General features: G+C 41.0%; 1 protein-coding gene across 4 annotated transcripts in view; it reads left to right on the forward strand.

Annotated features, from left to right (window-relative positions):
- The window catches only part of LGI1 (leucine rich glioma inactivated 1), a 39,742-nt gene extending 32,574 nt beyond the window's left edge, over positions 1-7,168 (forward strand). For 3 of the 4 annotated variants that reach the window (XM_058697202.1, XM_058697201.1, XM_058697200.1), the window contains 3 exons: positions 2,084-2,253; positions 2,530-2,694; positions 5,242-7,168. In XM_058697202.1, the coding sequence (XP_058553185.1) occupies positions 2,084-2,253; positions 2,530-2,694; positions 5,242-6,077 (1,171 nt within the window). In that variant the 3' untranslated portion in view covers positions 6,078-7,168. The remainder of the gene's footprint in view (positions 1-2,083; positions 2,254-2,529; positions 2,695-5,241) is intronic. The other variant, XM_058697203.1, reaches the window with a different exon arrangement.
- The last annotated feature ends 5,379 nt before the right edge of the window (positions 7,169-12,547 follow it).

Genomic DNA, 12,547 nt, shown 5'->3' on the forward strand with positions numbered 1-12,547 from the left:
AACCAAAAGATTTCTTCTTATCAATTCAGGTACTTTGCTATAGAATATACATTCCAAACAAATTTTCTCCAATGACAAAAGATCTAAGCCAAGTATTTTCTCCTAAACCTAGTAGTTAACTTCAAATCAGTAAGCTAATGAAAAACTTTCTTTGTTCCTTGTGGTATTTCCTCAGCCCCTCCTCAATGCCTATTACCCCAATTCCTGAATGATGGTTTATTTCCAAGAGAGTGCCAGAATCAGGACACTTCCAAGAGAGTCTCGGACAGACCACAGTTATCCGTCTGGTTTACAATCACCCAGAAAAACTGATACTCATTATTCTGGGTCAGAGTATTCTTGGGAGATGAAGTCAGTCTGGGGAATGTCTTAGAGGTTAGATGATATGCTACGACAGACTTGGGGATACAGCTTATTTGGGCACCATCCTCTGGCCCATCCTGGTGTCAGCCAATACTGCACACTAGAAACAAAACAAAACAAAACAAAAACCCAAAAAACAAACAACAACAAAAAAACCCACTTGAAATTGGCTCAACCTCTATGGAAATCCCATAATGGATTTGGCCTCTTGGGCCTACTCTGAGATGCCCAAATCAAGAATTATCTAAGAAGTACAAGGATCCTTGCCAACTTGTCTTTTAGTGGATTTCTTGGTTTTCTTGAATGTATCCCTCCAAAAGCATTTTTAAATGCTTCAACATTTAAAAATTACTCATGTGCTGTGTGAACACTAGGCAATACCTATCTTAGGAATTCCGTGTGACCAAGAAGGGTTTTAGGAAGGACCTGGAATTTCCGAACAAAAGCAATGCAAATAAACAGAAAACTTGGTGAGTTGGGATCATATGTGGAAATTTGAACTACCCATGCTGTATAGTTTATTACAGACATGAGTTGTTGTATGTCTGAGTTAACTCTGCTGTGTCGAAGTCATTTCCTATTAAAATTCAATTTGTAGACCATGGAGTAGGATCAGAATGAATTACATCTGTGAGGAAGAAGAAAAGCAAATAGCTCCCTTGATTTAATTAAATATGATATAATAAGCACTGTATTCTATCTTCTAGACCTGCATTGTCCAATATGGTAGCCACACATGTGGTCACCAAACAGCATTCATAGTGTAACTGAGGAACAAAACTTTAAATTTTACTTAATTAAAAAAAATTTTTTTAATGTTTATTTATTTTTGAAGGAGAAAGACACACAGTGTGAGTGGGGTAGGGGCAGAGAGAGAGGGAGACACAGAATCTGAAGCAGGGTCCAGGCTCTGAGCTGTCAGCATAGAGCCTGAAGCAGGGCTAGAATGCACGAACCGCGAAATCATGATCTGAGCTGAAGCCGGATGCTTAACCAACAGCCACCCAGGTGCCCCTAAATTTTACTTAATTTTTTAAAAATTAAGCCAAAAACTAAATTTAAATGAGTTCAATTATGGGAAAATGTAATTATGTTTGGAACAACTTGGATGTGTGAAACTATTGTTTCCAGCTATAAATTTTATGAAATCTAATCCATATCACACACTTCTGATGAAAATTTAGCATCCAAATTGAGATATACTCTAAGTGTAAAGCACACTAGACTCCAAAGACTTACTATTTTTTAAAAATGTAAACTATCTCATTAATAATGTTTGTATTGACTACACATCTAAATAATAATATTTTGTGTGAAATACTAAGCAAAATATCATTTTAAAATAAATAAAATATATTGTTAAAATTAATTTCACCTATTTCCTGTTACCTTTTTAATGTGTTTATAGAAAATTTTAAATTATGTATAGAGTCCACACTATATTTCTATGGACACACAGCTCTAGACAGAGCTGCCTTTGATCCAAGAGGGAATAACTTCTGAGGTTCCATTGACTGGGTAGCAATGAAGGGTGCACTGTGGGAACTCTCTGAACTCCAAGTGAATTGTCAATCAGGTTTAAGGTAGATTATGGGGCACCATGTAAAGCCAGGTAAAGGCATTTTGCATGTGTTAATTGCTGAAGTAAAGTCATGCCTTTGGAGGTAGGACGCTCAGCTGATTTTTGATTCAGCAAAATCAGCTGAAATTTGTCTTTCAGGGACCTGAGAGGGAATTCATTTAATTGTGACTGTAAACTGAAGTGGCTGGTGGAATGGCTAGGCCACACCAATGCAACTGTTGAAGACATCTACTGCGAAGGCCCCCCAGAATACAAGAAACGCAAAATCAATAGTCTCTCCCCAAAGGATTTTGATTGCATCATTACAGGTAATGGATTCCAAATGATTCCACCTCATAAAGTTAAAATAAGGGCTACATTTTATGTGTGTGCAGGAATTGATATTTTTTATATCTTTAAAAACCAACTGACCGATTTAATTTTTAAAATACTATAAAGCATTAAAACTTTGTGGGTTTAAAAGCAAAGTAAAATTATCATTTTACTATTTCTCTTAAATAAATGTATTTCTTATGGACATTTGAGATCTAGCCAAGGAACAAGGCATTAGCACAGTTATTCATCATCATTTCCTGTTTTTGCAGAATTTGCAAAGTCTCAAGACCTGCCTTATCAATCACTGTCCATAGATACTTTTTCTTATATGAACGATGAGTATGTGGTCATTGCTCAGCCTTTTACTGGAAAGTGCATTTTCCTTGAATGGGACCATGTAGAAAAGACCTTCCGGAATTATGACAACATTACAGGTATGAAAAGCCTGATTGTATTTTGAATAGAAAGTTAAGCACATTGAACCAAGGGAAACAGAAAAAGACAAGTGGTATAGGGGGATGCTTTGGGCAGGCTTAGAGTCATTTAAACCCCAACTGTACCATTTACTAAGTGACTTGGGGTTGTTCCCTAAACCTTAATTTCCTGACTTGGAAATGGGAATAATAATACCCAACTCACAGGGTTGTTGTTAAGATAATGCAATCATAAGATAATGTGATCACATATTCAAGGAACTTAGCACAGAACCTAGCCTAGTAAACACACAATAAAAGGTGGATTATTTTTCCAGGAAAAATATTGGACTAGGAATCATGAGGTTTAATCCAGGTTCTGCCACAAACTAGCTGGGTGAACCACTCACCCTCACTGGGCCGTCCCTTTTTCTTAACTATAAAATAAGGATGTTATTTTAGATCATTGAATCTCAAGCTTTGTTGCACAAACATGACTCCTACAAAAGGTTAATGTACTCCTAGTGACAGAAAGGGTTTTTGGTCCAATATATCTGTGAGCTATATCTCCCTGTTAGAGATTCATAATACACAGTAAAGACCCAGAAGTCTGGCAGTAAGGCAGGCTCTTTAAAGTGTTTTATGCATTTAATTTGATGTTGGAAACCACCTTTTTTCCCTGAAAACTTTTACTTAGGTGCCCTCTTAAGTTTTTTCAACAACTTTACAATTTTTAAATAAGTGAGAATATGGGCCCCTTCTGAAATATTTCCTTTAGCTTTAGCTTCTAATGTATTTAAATCTTAAACTTTTCCATAAACTTCTCCCACCTTTTTGGGTGGGAAGGGTCATAATTAGATTTTGTGGGTGGCCACAAGCCCCATTGCTCATAGGATCAAGACAGGTCTGGGGCTGGCTTGAGACTGAGGTGCCCAGATGAAGGAATCTTCTTCAAACCGAAGTTGTCCCAGAAACCTCCTTCTTTCTCAAGGTGGAAGGTCATGCTTCCCTTTCTCCCCCAAACACCTCAGTTTTCCCATGGGCTATTGCGCAGTTTTGTGCAGTTTAGTTCAGGTTCTTCTTACCCGGAATAATTCATCATTATTCCAGATGAATCTTAAGATGAACACTTGAAAGAGAAATGAATCACACATTTGCAGACTTTCAGAGGCCATCATCTCATCTAGAATGACGAATATATGCCAAATATGCAGCTACTATGACTTCCCTTACCCCAGACAGATATCGCTAATCAATCATGGTGCTCTTGCTTACAGAGTGCAGACAGGGCAACAGAATCCTTCTCAACATAATTTTCCAGGAAGTTTTCCAATCAATCAGTCGATACAGTACGTGGTTGAAATCTAGTGGACATCCCTGATCTTGTCCAAACTCTCATTGTATAGAAGAGAAAACTGAATTTTAGAGAAGTAAAGTGATTTTCCTGAAGTCATACAATCAGTTGAGCCCTTGAAAGGTAACAAATAGAATAATTTCACCTATTAGTACAGAGTTGATGCAGAATTTATTGCCTCAGAGCCTTTAAAGTTGCAGTTAGAAAAGGCGTGGGCCCAGATTTGCCCCACTCTCTTTGGATTTCTTAGAGCCAAGCTCCTTCTAGTCAACCAGAATTTACTGATCAAACTCTCATCAAACTCTTACCAAAAGGATACTGAGCTGGTCCACTGATCCCATATTGTTTTCTGAGATTTCCCAAAATAACTGTTAGGAGTATCACCCATGACTGTACCCCTCTTCCATTTTTCTCAAAGATTCCTCTTTCTTCTCTTCTCTCCTGCCACCAAAACTTCAGAAAAATTACAAGTGTCATCTTTTTCCTTTTTTAGGGGAAAATTATGTTACTTTTAGAGCAAGATTCAATTCACAATTAGAACAAACCAATTACAGTTAGAACCATGGGCTACCCAGATCACTGCTCAAGACTTTGTAGGATGATCTAGAAACTTGTGGGATCCTAGCCCAAGTTGGAAGCCCTGGAATAGCTCACCTCCTCCCAGCTTGGGTTAAAAGCAGAGAGACTCTGGTAGACCTGGGTTTGAATCCCAACTTTGCCTTCTCTTAGCAGCACTGAACCCCACTGAGCTTCAATCTGCTCATCTGCAAAAGGGAGAATAATAATATTTATCTCTTAAGATTGTTGGGAATTTTTAATGAGATGATTTGGCAAAGCACATAGTTGGTGCTCAATAAATGGCAGTTTTCACTAGAATTACTATAACTCATAATATGTCAGGGAAAGCAATGCTTTCTTTCTGTAAGAAGTGAGAGGAGGAAACTCAGGCTGTAGCCATATGTCCTGAATGTCTAGTGCAGGTTGGATGTGACATGGCAACTCAGGTGTTGGTAACAAGGCCTCATGAGGCACAAAGGCACAGAACGTCAGGATCCTGCTGCCATTGGGTCTTAGAGATTAGCCTTGCCTGTTCAACCAAGGAAATCTCTTATTTCAGGCTGATTTTGGTGGAAGTTGTATGGCCTCAGCCTGCATGTTTACATGCTGCAAAAGAGGATGGCCATCCAACTAATCTCTCATTTGTCTTTTCCCAGGCACGTCCACTGTAGTGTGCAAGCCTATAGTCATTGAAACTCAGCTCTATGTTATTGTGGCCCAGCTGTTTGGCGGCTCTCACATCTATAAGCGAGACAGTTTTGCAAATAAATTTATAAAAATCCAGGATATTGAAATTCTCAAAATCCGAAAACCCAATGACATTGAAACATTCAAGATTGAAAACAACTGGTACTTTGTTGTTGCTGACAGTTCAAAAGCTGGTTTTACTACCATTTATAAATGGAATGGAAATGGATTCTACTCCCATCAATCCTTACATGCGTGGTACAGGGACACTGATGTGGAATATCTAGAAATAGCCAGAACACCTCAGACACTCAGAACGCCTCATTTAATCCTGTCTAGTAGTTCCCAGCGTCCTGTAATTTATCAGTGGAACAAAGCAACACAATTATTCACTAACCAAACTGACATCCCTAACATGGAGGATGTATATGCTGTTAAGCACTTCTCAGTGAAAGGTGACGTGTACATTTGCTTGACAAGATTCATTGGTGATTCCAAAGTAATGAAATGGGGAGGATCCTCATTTCAGGATATTCAGAGGATGCCATCACGAGGATCCATGGTGTTCCAGCCTCTTCAAATAAATAACTATCAATATGCAATTCTTGGAAGTGATTATTCCTTTACTCAAGTGTATAACTGGGATGCAGAAAAAGCCAAATTTGTGAAATTTCAGGAATTAAATGTTCAGGCACCGAGATCATTCACGCATGTGTCCATTAATAAGCGTAATTTTCTTTTTGCTTCCAGTTTTAAGGGAAATACACAGATTTACAAACATGTCATAGTTGACTTAAGCGCATGACACACCAAATTCTGTGGCTGCCATCAGAAACTTTCTACAGTACATGATCCGGACGAACTCAATGCATGATGACTCTTCTTATCACACTTGCAAATGAATGCCTTTCAAACATTGAGACTGCTAGAACCAAGCACTACCAGTATCTCCATCCTTAACTGTCCAGTCCAGTGGTGTGGGAAGTTACCTTTTATAAGACAAAATTGAATTGTGTAACTGTTCTTTGCAGTGAAGATGTGTAAATAAGTGTTTAATGGTATCTGTTACTCCAAAAAGAAATATTAATATGTACTTTTCCATTTATTTATTCATGTGTTCCAAAACAACTGCCAAATAAAATGTTTACATTTTCTTTCATATCTCAAAGGTAATTATTTACAATTATTTTATTCTTGGTGATGGATGCTGAGGAAATAGCTTTATACAATAGGGTTATATTTACATCAAGAACTTAGGGTGTGAATAGTAAGTGATGATGAAGCACTGATATTGATTACCCAAGATATATGAACAGGTTTATCAGCTGATTTGGAACATTCAAAGGTGTTTCCAAAGGTCACGGCATTTAAGAACATTTTGTGGCGAAATGGCGATGAATTAAAAGCAGGGTAGAGAAATTTGCTTATTACAAGAAGACTGATTTAAAATAAAGAATCGTAAGACCCATCCTTTCCTATCTGATAGCTCTAGCTAAAAAAAAATTATTCAAAGAACCTATAGAAGAAACCAAACTCAAGAATCTGAATTTTAAAAACCCTATTTAGGGACTTTCTTAATGTCTGACTCTAGAATTATCTGAGAGCTGATATAGATTTGTAAACCTTACAGTACTTGCCTCAAATTTACCCAATATGATGGCCTCTTAATCTGATCAAAGATGCTTCACTTCTAGACATCAGTTTGGATGTTACTGACATGCCACAGAGTGTCCAGGAGGCTCATATTTGATTTTCTAAATTCTTGCTCCTGGATCACATGGTTTGTTAGCACCTAGCACAGTGCCTGTTATAGGGTAGGCTCTCAAAAACTGCTTTCGAAGATGCATGTGTGTCCTCCTGTTATAATACAACAATAAACTTCGTAAGTCCCTTTGATCTATTCGGTCCTATTTATTGACTACCTATTAAGAATGGGGTGTTGTTCCTGTGGTGCTGGGGAGGAGAATTGAGGAGGAACAGGGTATGGTCCTTGCCCTTTGGGGCCTTAGACTAATCGGAGGGTTAGGACACAGAAACCTACAGAGTAAGCCCTGAGTGCCAATCATCATCTGAATATTCTGATTATAAAGATCATGGGAGTATCAAAGATGAGTTCCTAGAGGAAGTGGTCCTTGTTTGAAGTTAAAGGGGAGATATGGTTTCAAAAGGGGATCACGGCAGAGGAGCTGTTTCTGAAATGATTCCGTGTGAAAGAGCTTCCCCCAACTTATTGCTCCCCACACTCTTTTTCCAAATGAATGGGGAGCAGAGAGGGGTAGACATCAACCCCACTGCCAGCACATATCTGGCAAACTTAATGGCCCTAAGGTACACACAGTAGTTACACATTTTCCAGGAAGCGACACCTTGGGGCGTTATGCACAGGAACCAGATTCCTTTGCCACATGGGGAAGATATTAACTGACATTAGAATTATGGAGGGACAAGAAGTCTTACCCACTCCCGATCTGTACACAGGGAGACAGGCCTTTGAATGTCTTATTTTTTTCAGTTCCCTTTTTCTATAAGTAGCATATATACTGTTGAAGAACACCTACTTTGTACAGACTGCGTTTAAGTCCTGCCTTGCCATGTGCTGGCTTTGTCCACAGGCAAGTTACTTAAGTTCTCTGAGCTTCAGTTTCTTCATCTGTAAAGGGATAATAATGCTTACTGCAAGGACAGTGGAAGGATGAAATGAGATAATGTGCACTTGGTGGACTGAATTTTCCAAATATGGCGACAAAATTTCCCATCCTACATGTTCTGTGAGAACCTTGCCCTCACCCCATCAAGAGGTGGTACCTAATTCCCTTATCATTAAATCTGGGCAGGCTTGTAATCAATAGAATGTGGTGGAAATGATGCAGTTTGAATTTTGGGCCTAGATCACAAAAACAAGGAAGCTTCTGTCTTGTGAACTGGGACAATCGTTTCTGGAGCCCTGAGCTGCCACCTGCAGGATCCTACTAGGCTGAGGCCACCATTCTGAGGAAGTCAAGGCTTTGATCAACAGCTCTGGCTGAGGTCCCTCCTAACAGCCACATCAACCACCATCCTGTGAGCGAGGATGCCTCTGGGTGATTCAAGCCCCAAGCTGTTAAGTCACCACCAGCCATCCAGTCTTCCCAGCTGAGGCCCCAGACAAGCAGCTAAGACAAGGGACAAACCATCCGCATGGTACTGGATCCAAATTCCTCACCCACAAAATCTATGAGCATAATAAAATCGTTTATTTGAACATCTAAGTTTTGGGGTGATTTTTTTATACTGCAGGTGATCAGAACAGCACACCAAGTACTTAACACAGACCCAGCACAAGTCAACACTTACCAAGTGCTAGTTAATGGGCTCCACACCCGGAATGTTGCGTGCTTCGGGGTCATGCTCTACCTTATTACCTTAATGTAACCCACGGTCATTTCGTTTTTAAAGTCTGTCTCCTGTTTTCAATACATTGCCAGTGTTCTAACTGTGCCAGGCCCTCTGCTGAGTTCAGGGATGCAGAGATGAAAGACCTCGATTCTTCTCTGTTTTCATAGAAGCATTATTAGCAAACCGACTCTCTGATTTACCTGAAACCTGAGACCCGGAGCTGTGAAGCAAGCCGAGTGAGGCAGGCTACAATCCCGGCCTCTGGACACTCAATTCAGATCTTTCTTCATCACATGGTGCTACCTTTCAACACCTCACCCTCCAGTCTGAACCTGGGATTGCAGACAGGGATGAGGTGAGGAGTGAGAAGGCTGACAGAAATTCAAGAAAGACTGAGGAGGAGGACACATGGTAGGGTCCACTTTCACTACAATTGGCCAGTCCTTTCTCAGAGTTGCTCTTTTCACCTGTACCCTTCATCTACCTTACACTGTAGAACTCTGCCCCCTCTCCAGCCATAGATGATTGGACCTGAAGTGAACTCCTCATCCAGGGTTCAACCCGGATGCTGGGCTGGGCTCAGCCTGAACTGATCTAGTTCTCTCTCCTGGATATTTGGAATTAGGACAGCAGAAGCTGGGTCAATTAGCCACAGGCACTGGAATTGTAAAATGATCTTAAATCAGGTCCCCTCAAAGCAGAGGGATTTATTGGGGGAGTGCTGTCATGCTATACCTGTAAGGGAGTGAGACTAGGGCAGGGGAAGATGCCACACAAAGATGTCCTTTCAGGAGAAGTTAGCTTCAGCCTGACTCCACCACGGGGAACTCCAGAGTGTGAACTGTAGCACACAGTGTGTCCTGCCTTGAGGCAAGGAGGACAGACGTTCATACCCCACCCCCCACCTGATAGTCTTTGACCAAAAAGTATGGGGCATAACGTCTCAGACATCCCCAGCAATGAAAGTCCCTATTGGCTAAGGACAATTCTCAGAAAAGTATGCAAATGTAAGCTGATATAAACTGACACCCATGGCTGCTGCAGGATGGGTGCTTCAACCTAGTAAAGAGCAGTTGGGTGGGAACCAGTGAGAGATGCTACAGGGACAGTCACTGAGGTGCTAAAGACACCATTTTGGAGCAGCCATAAGGGCAGCAAAAGAGCAGAGGAAGCTGGTCTGAAAAGTGAGGAGAGAATGACTTAGAAGGTCAGAGAGAAGAAGGGGTGAGTAACTACCTATCTGAGGGGGAGAGGGAGGAAGAGCTAGGAGAGAGAGAAAGGAGAGGGAGAAAAGGTAAGAAAAAGAAGAGAGAGGGAGGTCTGGTGTCCCAAGTCAGGTCGCCTGAGAACCAGACTCTGAGAAGCTAATGTACACACATTTATCAGGTAGTACCCTTGAGATGACACCCGACAGGGAAAAGAAAGGAGAATTCGGCAGAGAGCAGCTGTGCTGTGGTGCAGTTCCAATAAAAGTAGCACTGTAGGGAGCCAAGACGCTCCCGCTCAGGTGTCCCAAGTTGGACCGAGGGGCCCCACCAGGTCTTTACACCTCCATGTTGATTAGTTATTGGATGTGGGCTGAAAGAAAGAAAGGCTGTGTTTTAACCACAGCAATCCCCAAAAAGGGGAGGAAGCAGAAGCTGTCTCTGGGAGTCCTCCTAGCAGCTGGAAAAGTAAGTCTTTTATTTCTGAATAAGGATCTGAGCAGCACAACACAGCATCCACCACAAGGGGAAAGAGGGGGAGAGAGAGAGGGTGCGAGAAGGAAGCAGCCCAATTCCTAGGGATTGTCCATTTCCCGCAAATACCTCATTACATCCAATGGCACTCCCTGCCGCTGAATTCCTTGACGTACTTCAGTAACCTTCTAATAACAACCCCACCTCCACTATCACCACACACACACACATTTGGCTTTGTTCCAGATTAGTTTGACTGGGTTTCTGTACTTGCCACACAATTATCTTCACCTAAGTCAGAATGTTTAGGCACAGTTACTGAAATGTAAATACAATGCGGACTACTAGATATTCCCATCTCTTTTTCCTCTGCTAATCAAACTGTGTGATTTCTATTCATCTATCTTCAAGTCCACTGACTCCTCTGTCATCTCCGACCTCAAATTTCTTTAAAAGGTAATATTACTTCAGCTAGATCAGAGCTGCTCAACTTTTAAAAAATATTTTAGTGTTTAAAAAATTTGAACCATGGAAATTTAAAAAATCTCCAGTGTATTTTAGGCCAATGTCTTTCCATTGTGTTGCAGACCAACATTTTTGGAAATTAGAATAAAAATGAATTACCAGAAAAATGATCAAATGCTTCGTTATTGTGGTCACACTGCTGTAAGAGATTCTCAACATTTCCTTTCTTTTTTATTAAAAAAAATTTTTTTAACATTTATTCATTTTTGAGAGACAGAAAGAGACAGAGCATGAGCAGGGAAGGGGCAGAGAGAAGGAGACACATAATCCAAAGCAGGATCCAGGCTCTGAGCCGTCAGCACAGAGCCCGATGCAGAGCTTGAACTCATGAACTGCAAGATCATGACCTGAGTCGAAGTCAGAGGCTCAACTGACTCAGCCACCCAGGTGCCCCCTCAACATTTCCTTTCAAGTCCTGTACTCAATCCATCCCAATTTAATTCCAAACTTTTCCCAGCCTGGCACTACATGTGGTCCTAGGACCACATCTGTAGGTATCTGAACTGGTCAATGAGAGCTAAACTCTCTCAACTCAGTTCTTTGTCGATTTTAGTGTGGGATATAGAGGCATTTATTTTTATCTTTTTATTTTTTATTTTTTGAGAGAGAGTATGCCCTCAAAAGTTGGGGAGGGGCAGAGGGAGGGAGAGAGAGAGAGAGAGAGAGAGAGAGAGAGAGAGAGAGAGAGAGAATCTTAAGCAGGCTCTAGGCCCAGCTCAGAGCCCAATGCAGGGCTGATCTCATCACCGTGAGAACTTGACCTGAGCCAAAATCAAGAGTCAGAAGCTTAACTGTCTGAGCTACCCAAGTGCCTTGGATATAGAAGCATTTTAACATGGTTGCTCTCATGGGTATAGTGCACCCAGGACCACCGCAGGCCTAGGAAGACCTACAGTGGTTCCTATAAAGTCCTAAAGGTGGAGTTCAAAATCTGGCCAGCTTCTCCTCCTACTCCTGCACCTCTGTTTCACCCACACTCCCTTTATGCTCACAATTTGCGACTCCCTGTTTATCTGAGCACATAGTTGCTTCTGTGCCCATGCTACCCCAACTACCAACAATGGCATTTCCCAACTCTTCTACATTTTGACATCTTAGTCCTCATCCAACCAGTTAGATGTGGATTCTCCTTTCTCAGCCCATGTCTTTTACCATGAGCAAGGCTCATAATTCATACTGCCTTACATTATGGTTGGTTGTTGATCTATCCATCTCTCCACAGGTTACACAGCCCTGCAGATCAGGACTATGTCTTAGGCATCTGTGATTCTTCTATGCCATCCTGTCCTCTATCCCCTGGAATAGTCCTGCTTTGTAGAAACTCCATAAAGCTGGTAGAAATGAAATGGCTTTAAGCCTACCAGCTTCAGCCTCCCTGTTTTGCATATCTGAGAAGTGGCCTCATCCCCTACAGCAAATTCCCTGTCTCACAAAGAATCCTGGCCATGGAAAACATAAGAGACTCTTCAATATAGAGAGCAAACTGAGGGTTGCTGGAGGGGTTGTGGGGATGGAGGGAATGGGCTAAATGGGCAAGGGGCATTAAAGAGACACCTGCTGGGATGAGCACTAGGTGTTATAGTAGGGGATGAATCACTGGATTCTATTCCTGAAATCATTATTGCACTATATGCTAATTAACTTAGATGTAAATTTAAATAAACAAACAAACAAACAAATAAATAAATAAATAAAT

Source organism: Neofelis nebulosa, chromosome 13, assembly GCF_028018385.1.
Source record: "Neofelis nebulosa isolate mNeoNeb1 chromosome 13, mNeoNeb1.pri, whole genome shotgun sequence".
Lineage (NCBI taxonomy): Eukaryota > Metazoa > Chordata > Mammalia > Carnivora > Felidae > Neofelis > Neofelis nebulosa.